At 35.5% G+C, this 22,993-nt stretch overlaps 1 protein-coding gene and 1 pseudogene across 6 annotated transcripts in view; one reads left to right on the forward strand and one right to left on the reverse strand.

Annotated features, from left to right (window-relative positions):
- The window catches only part of LOC105710357 (leptin receptor), an 88,185-nt gene that overhangs the window by 32,533 nt on the left and 32,659 nt on the right, over nt 1-22,993 (forward strand). For all 6 annotated transcript variants that reach the window (XM_012442665.2, XM_064372451.1, XM_064372447.1 and 3 more), the window contains exons 5-9: nt 9,639-9,847; nt 13,742-13,887; nt 15,779-15,923; nt 20,640-20,930; nt 21,080-21,197. In XM_012442665.2, coding sequence (XP_012298088.2) covers nt 9,639-9,847; nt 13,742-13,887; nt 15,779-15,923; nt 20,640-20,930; nt 21,080-21,197 — 909 coding nt within the window. The remainder of the gene's footprint in view (nt 1-9,638; nt 9,848-13,741; nt 13,888-15,778; nt 15,924-20,639; nt 20,931-21,079; nt 21,198-22,993) is intronic.
- On the reverse strand, nt 434-4,897 carry LOC105710358 (polypeptide N-acetylgalactosaminyltransferase 11-like; annotated as a pseudogene).

Consider the following 22,993-nt stretch of genomic DNA (forward strand, 5'->3'; position numbering starts at 1 on the left):
TAGATTATAAACCTCTTGCATCCCTACTTTTCCTTTTATATGTTTCATTTTTTAATATAGCATTCTGTTCCACTAGGTTTCCTCTTTTCTCTTCCTGTTGATTCAGGTAGCAAGACTGTCAGGTTTAGGGCCACAGTTGTCAGGTCCATGAGTACACCAAATGTTAGGTTCAAGTTCAGGTTCCAGCCCTGCTGAGGTCTGAAGGGAGTGGGTGGATGGACGACAGCTGAAAGAATACTTGAGGGGTGGCGGGGCATAAGCAGGTGAAATGTAGTTTTATTCAGCATCTCTCTCATCAGCAGCTTACTCAGACTAGGTCTCTCATTAGCAGCTCTCTTACATCAGCTTTTTCTCACTGTCTGCTCTGTTTTGACTGCTTGGGCCAGCCACTCCCACATGCAGCTGCAAAGCTGGCTCTCCCTTGCCTTCAGGGTCAGCAACTTAATTCTTTTTCTCTCTCTGGACACAAACGTGAACCATGCTGTGCCCATGATGTGCCATGCTGAGTCATGCCCTGGCTCCCTTCTTGTCTATTTGCAAGACTGACAGTCCTGGTACTCTCTTTCTGTCTCTGAGCACAAGAGCACCTGTACATGAGCACATGTACAGTGTCAGCAGGGTAATTATACCTTTTACAGACAATAGTGGCATACTGTTGAGTCTGGCTGGCAGACTCTGGCCCAATGATGGATGAAAGACATAAGCAAACATAGGCTTTTTACCTGGTTGCATGGCTAGAGGACTCATGGTTTACTGATCCCTAGGGGAGTGCTGTGGCCCCAGTAAGCCAGCAACTCTTGTATTTAATTAGTACAGGTTTCATGACAAAGGTTCTGTGTAAACACCATTTGTGGGTAATTAACATTGCTGACCCCCCGAGTAGAGAGCAGTCATGTGCACAAATGGGCACAGGTTGGTCTTAGGACAACATGAGTAAACAAGCTATTTAGATAATCTCCTCTATATTCCCTTGTTATCTGCTCTTTGCTATTAGCTGACGGTAAGAGATTTAGGCTACCTTTAGCCATAACTCTCTCCGGAGGCTTTTGTAAAACCTTCTGGCTTTCCAAGAAGGATTGGAACTTTCTATAATTTTTCCCACCATTCTGACCGATCTCCTACAGCATTTGGCCAAGGGATGGCCTTCCCATGTTATGGCTGTGTGGCTGAGATAACAGGTGGAGTTATACACCTGCACTCTACTTGCTGAGTCATGCAGGCCTAATTCTTGACCAAAGCACATCCATGTACCTTACAAAAATATTGCAGATATAGGTGTGCATATAGTCTGAAAGAAGAGTGAACTCAGTTCAGGAGTTCTAGATATTTGAGTGGAAAAGCATAAAGGATATATTTTATATTTCTTTTTCAGATGATTTTTCATATTTGATTTCTTTATAAACTTAAAAATATGGGTGCCTAATATTTATATGTGCTAGAAAGAGAATGAAGATATTGTTTTCAAACAGCCATATACTTATAACTTGAACAGCTAATGTGTCACTCAAGTTTCTAATTACTCCAGTGATGATATACATAATTTCTATGTCAATTTTAACTCTTTAAAATTCTATCTCATTCAATCTTCTATTTGACACTTAAAGTCTCACCCCCTTCAGTTCTGCAGTTATTGAGATAATACTGTTGAGGAGCAATGTGCTAGAAACTGTCCCTATACAAATGAATAGAGACAGAAAGTAGAATGGGGCTGAGAGGAGGGGTAACTGGGGAGTTACTGTTTAATGGATATAAAGTTTCAATTTGGGATAATGAAAAAAGTCCTAGAGTTGGGGAATGGTGATGGTTGTATAATAATGTGAATGTATTTCATGTCACTGCACTGTATACTTAAAATGGTTGAAATGTTAGATTTTACGTACATTTTATCACAATAAAAATTTTAAAAAGAAACTTAAAAGACATGTAAAAAAAGATAAATGGTTACAATCTCTGCCCTTGAGGTTCTCAAAGGCTAGCAGTTGAAACATATATGTACAGAGTCAGTTTTAGTGGTTACTGATATGTATTTGGTAGGTACATAATGTCATGGGAGCACATGATTGTTGTGAGGCCTTAGATGGGGTTATCTAGTTTAGCTAGTGAGAGGAGAGAGGAGCCAAGGTTTCCTAAGGAAGGAGATAGCTGAACTGAGTCGTTAGAGACGAATAAGAGTGAATAAGAAAATATGTGGGCAGTGTAGTGTTGGGGAAGGAGATCAGTATCACCTGGAACCTTGTTAGAAATTTAAATTCACTATCTCACCTCTGTGAGTGAAAAATTTGAGGAGTGGGGCTCATTAATCTATGTTTTACCAAGTCCTTTAGGTGATTCTGATGGAACTCAAGTTTGAAAATTCCTGGTGTAGAGGTTAACATGACAGATTCTAGAGTCAGGCTACCTGGCTGTACCACTTACTAAACGTACACACATAACACTTATTATGTTTAACTGTTGTCTACCTCTAGAAATTAACTCAATGGAAATATTTATACAATGCTTAAAAATTCTTTATTGAATGAATACATATTGCCTAAATGCTTTCTAAAAAATTTCCAATTTACCCTCCAGAAATGTCTTCATGAGTCAAAATTTATTAATGAAGAAATAATACTGTTTGAAGGTGGGAGAAGTGAGTGGTCAATGGTCAGATATAGCAGGAAGGTATAACAAGGTCTGAATAATATGTATGGATTTGGCAGTGTGAAAGTAACGAGTCTTTAGGCACAGTTATTCAAGGGAGTGGAAAGAGATGTTGCCAAAACAAAGGGAAACTTGGAGGAAGGACCCTGAAGAGCTGACCTTTGAGGAGGTTGGTGTTAGTTCCTCAGTCAGTTGATAGAGGGACCCTGCAGAGCTGGAATTCATATATCCAAGGCATACTGTGGCTGGTGCTGAGAATATGGAGGAAAAAAACCTGGTTACTGAGGCCAACTGCTGCTGCCCAGGTGAGGAAGCTCTGACTGGAGTGACATTTCAAGAATGGGAGGCAAAACAGGAAGGATCAACTCCTTTGTTACTCCGTTATTCTAGTCTCTTTCTAACTCCCCAACAGGTGGAATTTAACAAGAAACTATGGTTTGCCGAGTTCCAGCCCCAGCATGGCAAAACAGAGCATAGGGTGCATTTGAAGATGGCTGACAATAGCTTAACCACCAGCAAAATTCATTTTATTGGCTCATTGGCTACTTAGAACATTCACACATATCTTTCTATGCATGCCTACATTTCCCTAAAACTTCTCTATAACTTCATGCTTTCACCTAATTAGGTGCAACTATACTTTTTAAAATGTCTTATAAATGTTACCTTCTGAAGTTAAACATAATGTAGATTCAGTTTTTAGAAAGTGTCTGTTTAGTACATACTAAGCAAATAAGTAAAAAACAAAACAAAGCAAAAAACAACTGTCTCCTGTGAAGTCTTCTAAGAAGAGAAATCATGACAAGTTCCTGATCAGATAAAAACAATTCCATTATTATTGGTGACTTTATTGGTGCTGTGGCTTTTTCTGCTCATCCTAGCTCAGAAAGGGGAACAAGCTCCCATTTAAAGTGGAGCCCTCAATTGAATCCTCCATGGACAACAGAGGTCGAGCTGTAGGCTAGCGTGTTAGCACTAATGATGTCAATCACTGAGACCATCATAGTCTGCCAGTCCATGCAGATGACAGCCAGCAAGGGCTGCAGACACATCACATTCACTTCACATGACTGTCTAGGAACACAAGGACTTTTGTTGATGGACTGCTACACTCATTCTTCCTCGAATCAGTCCCTGACACTTTGTATCTCTTATTACCTTAATTTTTCCAGGGGGGTATTTTTGGACACATTTATCTGGTTCTCCTTTCAAATCATCAAGATCACTAACAACATACATGAGGATGATTTCATGAAGCAGGTTTTCTGGCATGCAATCTATGACACTGTGCAGTGTCTGGAGACAGGCAGAAAAAACTTAATTGTAGACACAGATACCAACGTTAGCAACTGGTGGTCAGGTGGTAGGAGTTTACATGATGCATTCCTTGTGCCTGGCATCTCTGTGGTAGCCTGTGGTTACCGATAAGCAAATTAAAAGCACATTTCTGATAGCTCAAGTCTCTCAACTCCTGAGCGCATTCATTAAAAATCATGCCTAGTTCAGAAGACAATTTCAAGTGGCCTTTTCCTGGATCTTCAATATGACTAACACATCGCCAATTTTGTTTGCTTTGAACTGTGGCTCTAGTAATAGACTTGGAGCTTGAGTGAAACAAGAATAGAATTGTTTTGGAAATGGTCTATGGGGCCCAGACCCCTTGATGAGTACATTCTTTTTTAAAAAAATATACTTTTAAAAAATATATATTTTAAGTTCTGGGATACATGTGCAGAACGTGTTGGTTTGCAGAATGTGTAGGTATACATGTGCCATGTTGGTTTGCTGCACCCATCATCTACATTAGATACTTCTCATAATGCTATCCCTCCCCTATCCCCCCACCACCAGGCAGGCTCTGGTGTGTGATGTTCCCCTCCCTGTGTCCATGTGTTCTCATTGTTCACCTCTTACTTATAGGTGAAAACGTGGTGTTTGGTTTTCTGTTCCTGTGTTAGTTTGCTGAGAATGATGGTTTCCAGCTTCATCCATGTCTCTGCAAAGGATGTGAACTCATCCTTTTTTATGGCTGCATGATATTCCATGGTGTATATGTGCCACATTTTCCCTGTCCAGTGTATCATTGATGGACATTTGGGCTGGTTCCAAGTTTTTGCTATTGTGAATAAAGGATGACCACATTCTTAAGTGACTGAGTCACTTCACTGAAGTTGAAATGAACAAAAAGCAAAACTGACAAGGTCACAAAAGTAAAAATGCACCCATAACAGAAATATTGAACTATGACAGTTCCCATTGTAGACCTAGCATAAACTAATGGACCATATTCAATTTCTGTAACACTGACAACAGACTTTCAGGACTTAGGCTGTGGCATCTTCCTCCTGCCACAGCCCCTGTCTGAGTCACAGGAGCTGCCCAGGGGGTGGGGAGTGGTGGGCTACACTTTGAACAAAAGGAGACAGTCTTATCCTCCCCCCAAATGGGATGATGCTATGTCACATATTTTCTGTACAATATGTACGGTATTGATATCTTGGCAATATTAATTGCTCTTCTCAGTCACAGTTCCACCTGAATGATTACTCTGGAAGCTAAATATAAAACTGTAAATTTAATAACAGCAAGAATCCTTAGATAAAACAATAGGGGGAAGGAAGAGATTGAGAAGAAATTAGTTAATATATAGAAACACACATACAAGCATACTGTAAGAGAGAAAATATGCATAGCTGCCACTGTTCGCCTTTCTGTATTGATTACCAGGCTGTAGTTAATGTTTATTATGTATGTTAGACCCCTGGACTAGTTCTTTAAGTCACCCATAGGAGGAACCCAGATATAGTGCCACTGCCATCTTATCTGGACATTGAGTATCCCTGTGGTTATCACTTCCATGTGCTGGATATCTGATGCCAGGAGTCTGATGAACCCAAAAGCCTCTGCATCTTTGTGCAATCATCACGAGGGGCAGTGTCTCAGATGGGGATATCTAGTTGGCGAGAAGGTGCTCTAGCTGCCAGTGTTTCAGCCTTATATGATGATAGATTGTTCAGTCAGATGCTGGGCAGCCAGAAGGTAGACAAATGTCCATAACAAAAGTGACTGAGTTACACTCTAGAGGCCTGAGAAGCCTGGCTGGGGTTGGAAAGTGGAGGTGAAGGACTAATGTATAATGTATAATGAATGTCCCAGGGTAGATAATTAAAGGATGGGAAATCATGAGTTTTTTTCTAGTCTATAGAAAGTGACCCAGCAGGGAAAAAAAAGTTGATAATAGAAAGGGACCCATGGAAGATTAATATTATAGAGAGTGAATAATTGAACAGGTAAATTCCATGAAAAGAGTATGGGGTTGGTCTTAAGGAAGGCATACCTCAACTTCTGAGTATTGAGAGAAGAAAGGAAGCCCTGTGGTGAATGAAGATATATTTGAAGTTTGGGGCCGTTTCCTGCTTTTTTGAGCAAAATAGGTTTTAGCTCAGAGAAAAGTATTCCTTTGCATAGCAGTACCTTCTTACGATGACCTAAATGCTTTGGATGGTGATAAAAATTCTCACCTGGGTGCCTGTTCTAGACAACTTCAGATCTCATCAGCAGGTTAGGGCAAAGTGCTCAGTTTTAAAGCTCTATGAATATGTGTAAGGGCTTGCATTCTATTATGTATATATTATAATTATGATGAGGTATTTTTCTGAAAAAGTCAAATATATGTGTAATCTATATGTAGATAGATATAATTTCAGAGTCTTACAAATCTGAATAGTCACTTAGGTACAGATGAGAATTTTAACTTCAGTTTAGGCAGCTGAACAGTCATCAATCTATTCTTCTAAACAATAGGACCCAGAAGAATGAGAAAATTATGGCAAATTAACTAGATTTTTAAACTTTCTTACAAAATGAATTTAATTTGGTCTTCCTTTACTTGAAACCTAGGTTTCTAAAAATATTAGCACAGTAAAACCTGTCATAATTGCAAGGAATTTGAGAAACAGTCTCCTATTTTTATTTTCGGCCACATTGTACCTCTATGATTTGGTTAATATGTTCATTATATCATTTATCACATGCTATTTCTGCCTTTAATTCTATTTCTGTTTGCCCCTTAAGGCAATGTATCGCCAAATAATTAAATAGGACTCTAAGTCAATAGGAAGAGCTGGTTAATATAGGAAGAGCTGGACAATATAACCAGTGAGAACTCCATGGAAGAGAAAATAAAGGTGGTTACTATAGAAAAGCTTTGAATCAGACTCACCTATTTTGGACATTGGAAAATTCACATGCGTAAAAAAAGTATATTTTAAAATGGATAAAATCTAATGTTTGTAAGGGATTTAAAACAATATAAATATGTCCCTTAAGGGAAAGCTTTGTTTGGGCTCAGATATTAATGTTTGTCCGAGAATCTGAGGGACGGATACTCTAGAAATGTAATATTTTGAAACTGCTCTAGAGATTTCCTCTTAGATTTAGGAAGGAAATCTTCTTTCTTTATTAGGTACCTACTGTGTCTTCCAGGCACTGAGCTGAGCATGGGGAACAAGGTTCCATAACCTCAGCCTTTGCTCTCCCGGAGCTAACATTCTGTGGTAAAAACTGAAGACAGAACAACCAAGTTTGGAAATGCTGTGATGTAATAAATACAGGGCCTTGTGGAAACACGTGCTAGGGATATCCAGACCAGGTGAAGAGGGGGCAGAAGAGAATGATCCAGAGAGTGAAGAACCAAAGCCCAGAGCCACAGATGGCACATGTGAGGAGTTGAAAAGTTGAGTGTGGTGGGGCTGGGAAGCTGGGGAATTAAGAGAAATCAGGATGGAGGGATACACAAGGGTCAGATTGTAAAGGGCCCTCCAGGTCATGCTTGGAGTTTGGGCTTCTGGAACTACTAACACCTAGTTTACTTTGTCTTTACAATTACTACTGCCAGCATTCTTGGTGATTTCATTATCCATGGAATTAATCTTCAATTTCTTGAATGCTCATTTTCAATATTCTTGTTTTCTCACACCACCTTGTTCACCTGTTGTCGTGGTCATGCTCTAGACTTTGTCATTGCCAGTAAACATGCTTTTTCTATAATTTCCATGTCAAGAATCCTGCTCTTTGACCATCTCCCCTTGCACCCTTCATGTTAGTTTATTCCCGCTACTACCCAACTTCAGGAATAATGCTCCATGGTTCTTGGCTTCCCTTTCTGGGTACCATGTTCTGGCCTGAGTAACCCTCCCTTCTTCATGAAAAGCAGCCCTTATCCCCATCTAAGTTGTTTTCACAGCCTGCTTTCCTATCAGCACAATATTTGATGGTCCAAAGACTTTTTTTTTTCTTTTTGTTTGGTCTCTGTCTCTTTCTGTCTCTATATTAGCAATATTTCTGCTAATGTGCTTCTCTCACGAAACCACATGGACCTCTAGTGTATCTCTCTGGTGTTCACTCCATTAGATATTATAAAAACCTGCAAATGTCCTAGAGATCTCTTCTCTGTCTTCTCTTTGATCTTTGCTCAGAAGGCATTTCTTAATTTTAACAGCATTTGCTATCTGGAGAGGCTGGACACTTCAAAACTATGAAGTCCTCTTTCCTTTTGTTTAATGGGTCTTTCTTCAATACATATCCTCTCGTCTTACAGCAAGAAGAAACCAAGAGGCATCTTCAACACTTGCTGGAAATCTTAAATAAATCACTGAGTTCAACAGGCACATTCTATGCTTTTCACATAACTACAGATGGTAATGTTAGTAAGCTTTTTGCTACTACACAAGAAAGATCAAACCACTTGATAGTGTTGTTCACGATTTTATCCTTATTGTAGTTAGTAAGGATAAAATTACTGTCTACTTGTTATTATCAATGGAGAAGGATGTTACATCAATGATGAATTGAAATTAACCAATACTTGTGAATTAGTCTATTTCTCCTTAAGGCTCTCTCAATCTTTTGCTTCATGTATTTTGATACTCTGTTATTGGGTGCATGAATGTTTTGGATTGTTATGTCCTCTTGGTAAATTAATCCCTTTTTCATTATGAATGATCTTCTTTATCCCAAAGAATATTCACTGCTTTGAAATCTACTTTCTCTGACATTAATATAACCATTACAACTTTTGACTAATCTTATAATGTTATATCTTTTTCATTTCCTTTTATTTGTGTTTATAGTTAAAATTGATTTCTTGTAGGTTGTTTATAATTGGGTCTTTTTCATCTAATCTGATACTCTTTGTCTTTTAAATGGGATGTTTAGGCTGTTGGCATTTAGGTGATAACTGATATGTTTAGGTTTACATTTTTTTATTTCTTTTCTTATCCCATCTCATTTATTCTTTGTTCTGATTTTTCTTTTTATGCCTTCTTTTTGATTTTTTAAAATGATTATATTTAATATCCTTTGTTGCTTATTAATCTTGTTTTATTATTTTAGTGGTTGTTTTAGCATTATAATATTTGTCTTTAATTTATTATAGTTCAAGTGATATTATACCTCTAAGTGATATCATACCACTTCGTGTAAGAACATTTGAAATTTCTCCCCTCCCAAGCTTGGTACTAATGTCATACATTTTACTTTTACCTATGTTGTAAACCCCACAGCACAGGGCTATTATTTTTGCTTTAAACAATCAATCAATATTTATTGTTTTAGTTAAATTTCATTTCTTTGTGTGAAACCACATTTCTATCTGCTATCATTTTCTTTTTGCCTGATGGATTTCCTTTAGTATTTATTATAGTGCAAGTATGGTGGTGATGAATTCTCTATACTTTGGTATGTCTGAAAAAAACTTTATTTCATCATTATTTTGAAAGCTGCTTTTGCTGGGTGTAGGATTTTAGAATTGCAATTTTTCTTTTATTTTAGTACTTCACTTTTGCTTCACTATGTTTTTGCTTATGTTATTTCCGACGATTAACCTGCTGTAAACTTTATCTTTGTTTTTCTAATATAAGGTATCTACATCCTTCTTTAAAAGCCTATCTGGTATTTTTATATCTGTGTTAATATTTAGCTCTTATTTTTCAATATAGGCCTGAAGTATTAGAAGATTCACCTCTGGTTCCACAAAAAGGCAGTTTTCAGATTGTTCAGTGCAACTGCAGCGTTCACAAATGTTGTGAATGTCTTGTGTCTGTGCCAACAGCCAAACTCAACGACACTCTTCTCATGTATCTGAAAATCACATCTGGTGGAGTAATTTTTCAGTCACCTCTAATGTCAGTTCAGCCCATAAATGTGGGTAAGTTGTGCACTAAAATGATAATAGTAGATCTAAACATCAGTCATATATAAAGGTTAAAAATTGCTTACAAAAATATTTGCTAGCTTATCCCACTTTGCTCAATACTGTAATGATGGTAGATGTAGTACTGGGGGCATTAAGAGCGGCTTCTAGAATGATTTAATAATAGTATGTATACCTCTGCCATTGTCACTTATACTCTTTTTGAAAACAGTTTGTTTTCTTTAAATCCTGGATCTAATAGATATGTTTTGATTGAATATCACTTTTTCACATCTCAGATAACTATTTTTGAAAATAATTAGAACCATGTTTCTTACCTGAATTTACTTCTTCATTAAATATTTCTTAGAGGCTTATGTTCATCAAGACTGCTCTAGGAGCTGGAAAAAGAGTGGGGAATTAGACATAGTTCCTACCTGATAGAGCAGGGACAAACAGTAGTAGGCGGAGACATTAATAAAAGAGTAAATGAGTAATTTACTGTACAAACCTGATTACAAAAAAACCTCAAATAATAGACAACACTCTGTTTTCTTTGTGCAAAAATCCCCCAAATCTCTTTTTATCAACGTAAACATACAATTACAAATGTGAATAATACAGGAAAATGTTAGCTGTCTGGATTTAATTTATTAATTTCATTTAATTGTGTATAATTTAGCAGTTTTTTCCACTAATATTTCCTGAGACAATTATATGCAAACTCTTTATATCTGATTTTGCATCATTGGTTTTGACATCACTAGAGCCACTTTTCCAAGTATCTGATACAATTTTCTATACAACTCAAGCTTTACTTCTTTCTAAGTTACTTGAGATATAGCACTTTTGGAAACTGTGTATGACATCATATTTTAACATTAAGACTTTCAAATAATTTGTCTTCTGGGGATATATTTGTGATCTCCACAACATAATTACAATGACACACAAGCAATTCAATTGTGAAGTTATGTCACAGAAAAAAATTACAGAATCTTTATTAAATATCATTTTCTTTTCCTTTCAAAACTAATTCTACCAGATGATTTTTAGTAGCATTTAGAGTCAACATTGAGTTGCACTGTTTTTCAAAATGAAGTAGTTAAGGGAAGTACTATGGAATTTTTAAGAACTTGAAAACTTTCTTAATTTTGTCTTTATGCAGAGATAATTTTGGGAAAATCTTTCCTTCTATTTGAACATATATGATAATATCCCCAGATTATATGTTCCATGAAAAAAATAAAACAGGTGGTGTGATGGAGTGTCAGGGGTGGGGACTATTACTTCTGCTATGTAGATCAAAAAAGACCTCCTTTAAGACATAGCATTTGAGCTGAATGAAGAAGAGATAGCCATGCAAAAATCCAGAGCAAAAGGTGCTCTAAGCAGGAAGAACAACATTCACAAAATCCCTGAGATGCAGTGAACTTGGTAATTTGAGGAACAAAAGAGAAGAACTTTGTGCTAGGAGTGAATGAGGCATGAGAATATTAAGGGTTGAGGACAGAGTTACCTGGTCCAGAGCATATGAGCATATTGTAGGCCAGGGTAGAAAAGTAAAGAACTGATTTGATTTGGATCTGTTTGGGAGATGGTGCTGACTGAACGGTCTAGTGAATGAAGTTGTAGAGTGTGAAGGAATCATGGATAACCCTTAGACTTAGATCTGAGCATCTAGGTGAACAGTAGCACCAGGTACTGAGATAAGGAAACCCAGGGAAGATTAGGTGTGTGTACAGAAATTAAGAGCTTATTTTGGACACATTGTATTTGAGATGCCTATTGGAGACCTAAGAGACGTTGAATAGAAAGTTGTACATATGAGTCTAAAGTTTAGGGGAGATACATATTTGGGAGGTGTTAGCATATTAAGGTTTATGGGATTGTACGAGATCACCAATTTAGAGTTCAGGAAGAGAATGACTGAGGGATGATCAGTAAGAATGAAGGAGTAAAAGAGTATGTTGTTCTAGAAGCCAAGTGAAGAAAGTATTTCAAGAAGGAGGGATTATGTGTCTGTGGAATGCTGCTGAGGGGCAGGGTAAGATGAATTGGAAATTGACATTGGGTTTATTGTTATTATTGACCTTGGGTTATTTATATTATTTCTAATATTAATGCATATTAATATTGTCAACCTAAAATATGTGACAGATACCAACTCTCCAAAGCAAAAAGTATTCAGGAATAGCAGGAGATTGCAATTCTAGACATGCATGATATTGAATGACTGTGGCATGTCCACGGGGGCTGGAATAAACGGGAAGCTTTAAAAGACGTATAGGAGACCTCCATGTAAGCTGTTTTGAAACAAAGATTATCGGTTACAAGGGCTTGCTGCAGGGGCTGGCATAAGCTCATTGGTGGAGACAGCCTTTGTTAGGCAAGTGTCTCTGTGCAAGTGGTTTTGTGGAATACTGTGGTTTTGAGGAATTCTTTACGTCGTTCCAACGTAGGCATAAATGGACTCCTTCATGGCCTCCCAACTCCATTTTGTTAGGGTTTGACAATAGTAACTCCATTTTGATACTGATAACTTTTACAATATGCAGAGAGGAAATGTACAATAGTTTGTAATATTGTGATTTTACTTTTCTTCAGTATATTTGTTTCCTTTTTGATCATGGGAACACAATAAATTTCACCTGTTGTTTCCAGACTTCTGTGTTTAGCTGTTTCTGCTTCAAAGTAAATGAAATTTATAATATGCCACATAAAATAAAACCTCATTGATTTTGACTCAAGGAAAAGAGGAAAATTGTGACCAAATTCCTGAAAATATAGAATGTGAAATTATACTATTTCATTGAAAATAAAATTCAAATCGGTGTTTTAATTTAATGATAATTTCTATGTACATGAATTATTCCTGTTAATTGTAAAAGCCCTGCTAATGTAGAAATGTACAAACAAGAAAATCCATCAGTTTTCTATCATTTTGGCAATCTTTCTATTTTTAATATATACTCGTACATATCCTTTATTTTACCTTTAACAAATCAGGAATCCAAGTATAAATGTGTGATAATTTAATTTAAACATTAAACATTTTTAATATTCTGAGAAACTTCACCTCTACTTCTGATGACAAGCCAGGGACTGCCAATGCTGCATTTATTGCATGGGAATATTCATACTGTCAGTTATTTGAGTTGGTGTGTCTAGATTATTGTGATCTAAAATTAATAGACAAGCTGAATTTTGTATAGTTTTATGTATTTTCCAAATAGGGTTCTGCAAAATGCTTTTTCCCTTTTTACTGACTAAAGTAAGTAGAGTGGGTGAGGTTCAATAAAGTTAAGTGGGATTCTTATAAGAGGAAATCACATTTAGCTAAATATTCTCATTTACTAATTCATAGTCTGTACCACTTAATGGGAAGGAAATGAATGAATGAATATACATGGATTGCTATGATAAGGTACAAGGACTAGACCCAATATTCTAGCTTGTTTCAGTTCTGTAATTAGTCCTTGGATAAAGTCACCTTTTTTTTTTTTGAGACAGAGTCTTGTTCTGTCATCCAGGCTGGAGTTTAGTGGCGTGATCTTGGTTCACTGCAACCTCCACCTCCCAGGTTCAGGCAATTCTTCTGCCTCAGCCTCCCGAGTAGCTGGGACTACAGGCGTGCGTCACCATGCCTGGGTAATTTTTGTATTTTTAGTAGAGACAGAGTTTCACCATGTTGGCCAGTCTGGTCTCGAACTCCTGACCTTGTGATCTGCCCGCCTCGGCCTCCCAAAGTGCTGGGATTACAGGTGCAACCTACCGTGCCTGTCCAAAGTCACCTTTTAAGTACTTGAAAGGTAGATATGATGAAAATTTATTTTGATTTTGTTTTACTCAGCTGCAATTGTCATGAAAATTACTTAACTTAAAAGTATTCTCTTTTTTTTTCTTAAGTGAAGCCTGATCCACCATTAGGTTTGCATATGGAAATCACAGATGATGGTAATTTAAAGATTTCTTGGTCCAGCCCACCATTGGTACGATTTCCACTTCAATATCAAGTGAAATACTCAGAGAATTCTTCAACAGTTATCAGGGAAGTAAGTATATTTTAGTAAGTGAAATGAAAAATTGAGAAGCAAATAAAGACCCTCTTAAGTCCCATGGAAATTACCCTCTGCATACTAAATATACACATTTCTTCTAAAGCAGAATGAATTATAATTCAATATTACATATTACATATATAAAATATAGATACACACATACATATGTATATATGTATGGCTACAGGAAATCTAGTGACAGAAACTTGATTTCATAATTATAATTATTTTCTACCAACAGACCACTGATTTCATCTTTTTTTTAAAATTGCTTAATCTATTTGAATCTTTTTCTGAATGTGGTGACAGAAAGATTTTTGCTTGGCTAATCTTTAGCTGGGCTTCTAAATCTTCTGCGCGTCCCATCTGTGCACATTCCTGTAAAATCCAGTTTTAGCAAAGAACTCCGTTACGTCATTTTAGCAAGAACCCCCCCACCCTGGATATCTGATGAATTTTTGATCAGATTTCTCATCCTCCACCATTCTCCAAATGATGTCTGATCACCCTGTCCTGTCTTCAGCCAGAATTCTGTTAGGTCAGTTTAGCCAGAATCCCTCTTACCATGATGTTTTTGCTTGGTAATTTTCTATCTACTCCCTGCTCCTTGGCTATAAATTCTCTGTTGCCCATGCTGTCTTTGGACTCAGCCCACCTACTCCCACCCACCTCAAGACTCCATTGCAGTGCTCCATATACCTACTGTGATGGCTCCAAATAAAGCCTTCCTTACTTCCTTTCTCTTTTTCTTTAACGGTTCATCCCATAAGTATTTATTGAACACCTGCTACCTGGCTGGAACTGTTCTACTTGCATCAGGATACGCTGGGCTAGCAGGACAGGAGAAGAGGAGTCTGGGGGTGCTGGTAGGGGATGGAAGGTTGAAATAATAAATGGAGGTGGGAGAGGGTGACTGTCTGTGGAGTTGGGTTCTAAACAGGGAGAACAGCAGTGCAAAGGATGGTGTGGCTGAGGCCAGCGAAGGTGACAGCAGTAGTGGATGAAGTCAGAGGCCAGCGTGGGAGGAGAAGGTGGAGCTCAATGAATGGCCTCTTGGGTCATGTGAATACTTTGGGACTTTACTTTGTGAAACTAAGTTTTGTATAATTTAGAAGTAAAAATCAGTCTTTTTAGAACTGGCAAAAAATTTTAAAACATTTTATTTTCACAAAGAGAATGATGGGAATCCGCAGTGTCACGTATGGAGAAAACAGAGTTAAGGCTTCTGTAAGTTTCAGCTTTCTCTTCTGTAAACTGGAGACAATAGGATTTTAAATGGGAGTTATTAATATCTGATGTTGTTTTGTGCATTCCTGATGCTTTCCATAATTTTTAGTTTGTGACATGCTTCCCATGCCCCAACATATGTTGCCCAGGCTGGTATGAACTCCTGGGCTCAAGTGGTCTACCCGCTTCAGTCTCCCAAAGTGTTGAGATTACAGGCATGAGCCACCATGCCTGGCCAGGCTCAGGTTCTTAGATTTTTCATGCCCTTCTGTGCAGGGACACTTGTAGTTGTTTGTCTACCCCTGCACGGTGTTTCTACCAGGTGTGCGTTATAGGTGTCAGTAGTGACTTGAAGCTTCCCGTGGATTTTAGCTGCATTCTTAAAATTCTAATACTTTCATCATCATTCAATTAACGGTATTTGCTAATTATCATTATGATTTTTTTTCTTGGACCCATGGGCTATTTAAAATTATATTGACTAATGTGTAAACATTTCTTATTTGGTTATCAATATTTGTTTTAATTCCACTGTGGCCAGATAATTACTGTGTAATATTCTAATTCTTTGAAATTTGATGAGATTTGCTTATAATCAATTTTGGTAAAGGTTTCACATCGACTTGATGTTCTGATGTTTTGATATAATATTTAACAGGCTGACCAGATTGCCTCAGCTACATCCCTGCTGGTAGACAGCGTACATCCTGGGTCTTCATATGAGGTTCAGGTGAGGGGCAAGAGACTGGATGGCCCAGGAATCTGGAGTGACTGGAGTACTCCTCATGTCTTTACCACACAAGGTAGGTTATGTAATAGCCACTTCTACCGGGAGGGAAATATATTTCCTGAACTTGCATTTGGTATATTATAATCATCTTAAATTTGGTGGTCTTAAAATGAAAGGAGGAACACAATATTAACTTTCTTGTTTAAACTTTGAATAGGCCAATTTGTGAATTAAAATTTTGTCACAGCTCCTAGGCGTGTGTGTTTCTATAGTAGTATATTGTAGGATCATTTTTCTTAATAAAAAGATAAAAGTTAATATAACAGTTCCATATGAACAAATTCAGAAGGCCTTGTATTGATAATTCTTAATTTACATTTTAAAACCAAGCATATTTATTTGACATAAAATGCAAATATTAACATTTTATTTTCACTCCAGATACTCACTTTTGAGAATTTTCAGTGCTGATTGTTCATATTTTAAAGGTTATTTTTAGCATCAGAACATCTACTTTATTCACAACTTTTTCATGAAACTGATGTGCAGTGTTTTGCACAGAGGCTCCAGAGGCTTGGACTAGTCCTAGCCCTGCTACATGCGAAGCTGTGGCTATAGGAGGACAATAGTCCTTCGACTGGTTGTCCGATCTGTCAAAAGGGCAAAATTTTTCTTGTTCAGACTTACTGAGATTGATTATGGCCTGTACAGAGATAACATGTACCACGTAAAACACTAAGCAAATATTCAATCCATTTAGCAAGTTTACTTATTGATTAGTTACTATTTTAAAAGCATTGATGAGTCAAAAGGCAAGTAGCATTAGTTGTTTAAAACATTGCCTTTGGAGTCCCTAGTGGACGTTTTTACATAGTGGCATGGAAAGAGGGAAATTTTATAAAGGAAGTAGAAGTCAACAACTCCTATCTCCCCTGAATGGCCTGTGGCTTGCCATCTTTATTTAATCATGGGATGAACGTTTCTCTTCCACAGTAAAATGACTTCATTCTTTACTATTTTACTTTTAGTTAGACCTGAAAACCAACCCTCTCTGAGAAAGAGAAAAATTCTAAAAGAATCAATGCTGGTTTTCAAAATTTGCTGAAGTTTAAAAGTTATAAGTTAAGATCTTTTTAGAATAATAAGTCTTAGAAATATTATGTATTCCGTTGGATTAAGATGAGAATTTTGATTTAATACAACATAATAGTTATTTGTATCACACTTCATCTAAGATTTTATTTTGTATTGGTCAGCTTTGGGTTTTTAGGCTTTTGCATGGACATATTTCTAGTTCTGTTTTACTTTACATGAAATCCTTTTATAATTCATATCAATATCTGCATGATTAGATTTGCTTGATTTCTTAATATGTTGGCTCATATGTTTGTGTTTTATCCATAATATAATCATATTTATTAATACACACTATAAAGGACATGCATAACTTTGCCAATTTATTGGCTTGTACAATATCCAACAACATTATCATTAAGAGCTAGCTTTTGACTTACTCACCACTGTGGTGTCCTTTGAGTGACTTTAGACATCCAAGCAGAAACATCTGAAAATAAGTGAAAAATTCAGACAGTGAGTAAATAGCTGCCACAAAGGGCAGAATTTTTGATTTAGCAATGAGTGTAAAGTTAAGCTTACTAATTTGATAACCTTGGATAGCTTAGTTGCCATGAGTGGTAACAGGTAACTATTAAGGGAAATATAGAAACTCAGGAACTAGAAAGCAGACTGGGGAGGCCAAAAATAGGGAAAGAAGCTAACCAACTTAGGTAACTCCCAAGAATATTTCTCTCTTACAATATCATCTACTGCAATGATGTAATGATATGGTGATGTGTACCGAATCACAAATAAAATGTATTATTATATTCAAAATTCCCTATTGAATAATAATAATAGTTGACAGTTTTTGGGTGCTTTCTGTGTTTCAGGTATTGTTCTAAGTGTTCTACATATATTATTATTTTTTCCTTTCAATGACTATGCGATGGGTACTGTTATTCCTATTTTATAGATATGATAATTGATGCTTAGAAATTAGAAAGTAGTAAAGCTGGCTGTCCAATTCCAAAGTCTATCTTTGTAAACACTAGTAAGGCAAATAAGTGCATAATGTAAAATTATGCAGCATTTTCAAGAAGCACTAAAAATTAATATTCAAAGCTAGCAAGCAGCAGGCTTAATTATGTAGCCCATTGTTTCCTTCATGATATCTGGGAAATAAGGTTTTAGTGTTTGTTAGAGTTTTTATGTTTGGGTTTGCTTGGCAGCAATTTCTACACTTACAACACTTACCACACTTGATCCTCATTCCCTAAATGGCGTGCAACAGCAAAGTATGTTTTTCCAAACTTGAGAACTTTCTATTCTTTGTGTAAAGGAATTTGAATCCTTAAGACTAGATATTTAATATTATTAGATTCTCCTTCATTGTTCACTGGTAAGTGCCATAATGGCATCCACCTAACAGAAACATTCAGTAGTATTGAGTCATTAATTTATTTAGTGAATTAATGTGCCTGCCTTATTATTTCCAAACACTTTGGATTTTACTGAATTTTTTAAAAAAGAGGTTAGCTTGTGTATTGTTGCTATAGCAAACAAAACATGAATTATCAGTACATTTATAGCTATTACTTTCTATTCATTGATACAACTGTATTTACCAAGTTGCACAGTTAAAGAAGTGTTAACTATTCCTCATCAAGGAATTCTTATGGATTCTTTTCAAATGAATTGAATAGGTTATTTCTCTGTAGTTGTTGGGAGGTCTTAAACTTTTAGAGGAAAACCTTGGACCTTTGCCAGAACTTATGAAGTCCAAGAATATTGCAATTTTGATATGTAACATATTAAAAATAACTCTAGAAGCACTGAATTCTTGCAATACTTTTATTAACTGCATTTTTGTTGCTACCAAGGAAGAGAAGAAACAGATATTAGGCAATTTCCACATTTCACATTTGGCAGCTCTAAAAATGGGTTAGAGAAAATATTTTTCCCTTAAAGAAAAATAGGTACATCTGTCCATAAATAAAAAAGTCAGTTTTCTGGAGCTGTAATAAACACATTTAGAAATAACTTTATTTAGAATGTTTTGATTCATAATTTATATTCTTTTGAGTAATTCACTAATATTTATCAATACCATTTCCTCTTTTAATAAAGTTCATTAATGTAGATCTTGCTAAAGTATTGCTAATTGGTCATGTGAAGAAAATATTGTTTTCTTATTCTGCATATTAAAAATTGCATAGTATGTCATAGGATAAAATGCATATCTTATTAATATTTTGCAAATTATTCAATATTTATATCATATTGATTTTAATAAATTTATCCAGTGTAAATTTCACAAGTTGCTGGGTTTTTATTAACTTGGTTTTCTTATTTTTAAGCTAATATTTTAGCATCTAATCATGTAAAAATAGTATAACTTTAATCTTATTTCTCAATTAAGCCTTACTATATTTATTTGATTTCAGAGTGAAATGCTTTGAATTTTCTTATCATTTTTAAAATGAAAAACTTCAACTTAATTCATGAAAGCTAAATTATACTTTTAAAAAAAATAAGAATTATTCTGAGACTTTTGAGTCAATTTAGTAAGAAGGTTGTGGAGCATACTCAAGATAGGTTGAGATAGGTTAACAGGTACTTGTCCACAGTAAGTAATGTACAAGTGAAGCTTGAGTGCTACCTTGGGTAGGATTATACTCAGTCATGATCATATATCTAATGGTCTGGCTTCTACAAAACATATAAATGTTTTGTATGGATTGTAAGTTTGTAGCCATAGACATTTAGTGTGCTATTACAGAATAAAGAAAACTTAATAAAAAGCAATTAAAGTATTTTTGTTTCTGTTTTTAAGGGTAACCCTGAGATATGTGTGAAAACAAATATTCATAGTCTATCAGCAGAAAATGGTTTGTTTACCTTAACTTTACAACTGAAATGTGCTAATGTTTTTGCAGTGCACTGTGGTGGAAATAATTTCTTCCTATGCAAACTGTTGTTTACTTTTATCTTATGTGTCTTTGAAAATGATAGGCACATGAAGTTTACCACAATAGAAGACTTTAAAAATAGTATGGAATTGTATGTAGGTATTAAAGAATCATGTTTTAGGAAAATATTGCTTCCCTTTGCCTTCATCCACAGGATATTGGCATTAAATAACTCAAAATGATAGTTCAAACCAGTATTTACCATTTTCTTTGTATGTTGCTGCATTATCATTCATATGACATTTCTTAACTATTTTTTAGTTTATATCATATATTTACCTGCTTACATGAAATTTTTATGTATCCAAACAAGGTAATAGCAGCAATCATTGTTACTTCAGGATTTTGCTTCATAGTGATTTGTTTTAGGAGCTTATCCTAGGTTTCACTGATTCCCAAAGCAGGGTCTGGTGGAAAATAAGCCATTGTGGAATTAAACTATGTTTTATGTTAGTCACTTTCCTGCTTATCAGTTAGCAAGTGACATTATTGACCAAAATATATTTTATGATGAATAAGCCTCTGTGTTTAGAAGATAGTGAAGACATTCATGGAAGCTCAATTCACTTTAGAATGAGAGTACTTGGGACACTAGGTAACTGTCATGAACAGGCAATTTCAGCATTATGCAGTTTTTTAGTATACTCATTTTATTTTTAGCAGTGTAACTCTGGAATGTGTTGTGAATCTTTTTTGATGTGGTACAAATTACTTACAGAATGCTTTGCCTTCATCTGACATACTTTCTTCCCTCATTACAGATGTCATATACTTTCCACCTAAAATTCTGACAAGTGTTGAGTCGAATGTTTCTTTTCACTGCATCTATAAGAATGAAAACAAGATTGTTTCCTCAGAAAAGATTGTTTGGTGGATGAATTTAGCTGAGAAAATTCCTCAAAGCCAGTATGATGTTGTTAGTGATCATGTTAGCAAAGTTACTTTTTTCAATCTGAATGCAACCAAACCTCGAGGAAAATTTACCTATGATGCAGTGTACTGCTGCAGTGAACACGAATGCCATCATCGCTATGCTGAATTATATGTGATTGGTAAGAAAATGGAGGTTTTGTTCATTTTGTTCCACAAGTTAAGTTTTCATTATGGACTCTCCCTATTAAAGATGTAAGAAAAAAAATTTTCATTGAAATTTTTTGGTGTTTTTTTGCTTTGTGTTAATATTTTAATGTGTTTTAAATAGATGTCAATATCAATATCTCATGTGAAACTGATGGGAACTTAACTAAAATGACTTGCAGATGGTCAACCAATACAATCCAATCACTTGCAGGAAGCACTTTGCAGTTGAGGTATTATCGGTATGTATGATTTTTGCTGTTTTGTTTTTCTATGGGTATGGTGAGATAAACATTTTCTGTAGAAATATTACAACAGTAGTCTTGTAGATTATTTGCTTCCTGAAAGAGGAAAGTATAGGATGATTAATCAGGAAATTTTTGAGGGATTACATAAATTGATTCTTGAAAAATATTCACACCTTAGGTTAAAAAAATTGTAATTTGTTTTTACTTTAAAGTATCTTTTCTGAAAATCAATCAAATCTGTGTAATTTGTATTTTAACTCTTGAATGAAATACAAGAAAATGCAGTTTATGTACATTTTAATTTGACTTAGAGACTGACTAGAGGAGAATGTGAAAGATTAGAAAAATTTCACATCATTTGGCTAAAGATTAATGTTTTGGAAAAAAGGTTGAAACAGATTATAGGAGATACTATGAATGGTTTTTAGAACTAAGTGAGGTTATTTATGAAATAACTACTTATGGTTAATAAAGGGTAATGTGTTTTAATAACACATTGTGCTTGCTTATTTTCACTCTTTTATGTTTTAAAAAGAATTCAAGGCACCGTCTTATAGTGGTCCCTTTCTCTCTAACATCATTTTGTCTAAAATGATACCACCCTTGATTAGATGATAGATTTTTATTTTTAAAATATCCCGTAGTAGTTTTCAAGTAAATATACTGCTGTTAAACACTGTGTCCCAATTTGTTTTTTTATTTGTAGTGGAGAATTTCAGTTTGTATAACATGCTCATTTATTCTTAAAATATAAATTTTCAAGTTGAAAAAGAAATCCCTTCTCTCAAATACTGTGATCTGAAGTCTATTTCTAATGCTGCCAGTCTCTTTTTATGTAGTATTAGGAAAAAAATGTGGCAATTCATGTATTTCTCAAATGGGAATAATAGCTGCCTTCATCCTACCTAATATAAATATTTTAAAATCAGTAGAATGTTCATGATATGAAATTTTACTTTTATAATCTGTCTTCACATTCTTTTCATGGCATTTTCACATTAGAAAAGGTGTTTGTGGAAAACTATTATATTAAGCCCCATGCCTTATTTTTCTTAACATTTACAGAATAACCATGAAACTACATTTACTTGGATGAGTTTCTTAACTTCCCTAAGCCTCAATTTCCTTGTCAGTAAAACAGAAAGACTAATAAGACTTACAGGGTTTCTGTGAGAGTTAATGACCTATTTCACCTAATTATAATCAGATGATATAATTTTTCTTGTAAACATTCAATATATGGTTATTGCTGTCACGATGACAATGATGCCAACTTTTGGATTCCAAGTGTATTATTCCTGTGCTTCTAACTTGTTCATATTTTCTACCCCCAGATGACCCCTCACCCCTCATTTTCATTTTTGCCCATCCACCACCACTTACACACACACACACACACAAAATTGTAATTTTGAAAAGATAAGAACAAGAAGTGTTATAAAAACTAGAAAATGACAGAGGAATATAGATTTCTTAGCTTCTTCTAACTTCCTCATTCCCATCTCTTAGAAAAGACTAATTGCTACTTTAGCCATTTAAATATAGTATTTAGAGCAAACATTGGCCCAAGAGGTTATTTCAAAGAAGAGGAAAAAGATGTTATGGCAAGTTTGTCCAACCCATGGCTCAGGTGCCCATGTGGACAAGGATGACTTTGAATGCGGCCCAACACAAATTCATAAACTTTCTGCAAACATTATGAGATTTTTTTTGCAACCTTTTTTTTTTTTTTTTTTGGTTCATCTGCTATCATTAGTGTATTTTATGTGTGGCCCAAGACAGTTCTTCCA

Source organism: Aotus nancymaae, unplaced genomic scaffold, assembly GCF_030222135.1.
Source record: "Aotus nancymaae isolate 86718 unplaced genomic scaffold, 86718_ANA_hifiasm-v0.15.2.pri h1tg000007l, whole genome shotgun sequence".
NCBI classification, from domain to species: Eukaryota; Metazoa; Chordata; class Mammalia; order Primates; family Aotidae; genus Aotus; species Aotus nancymaae.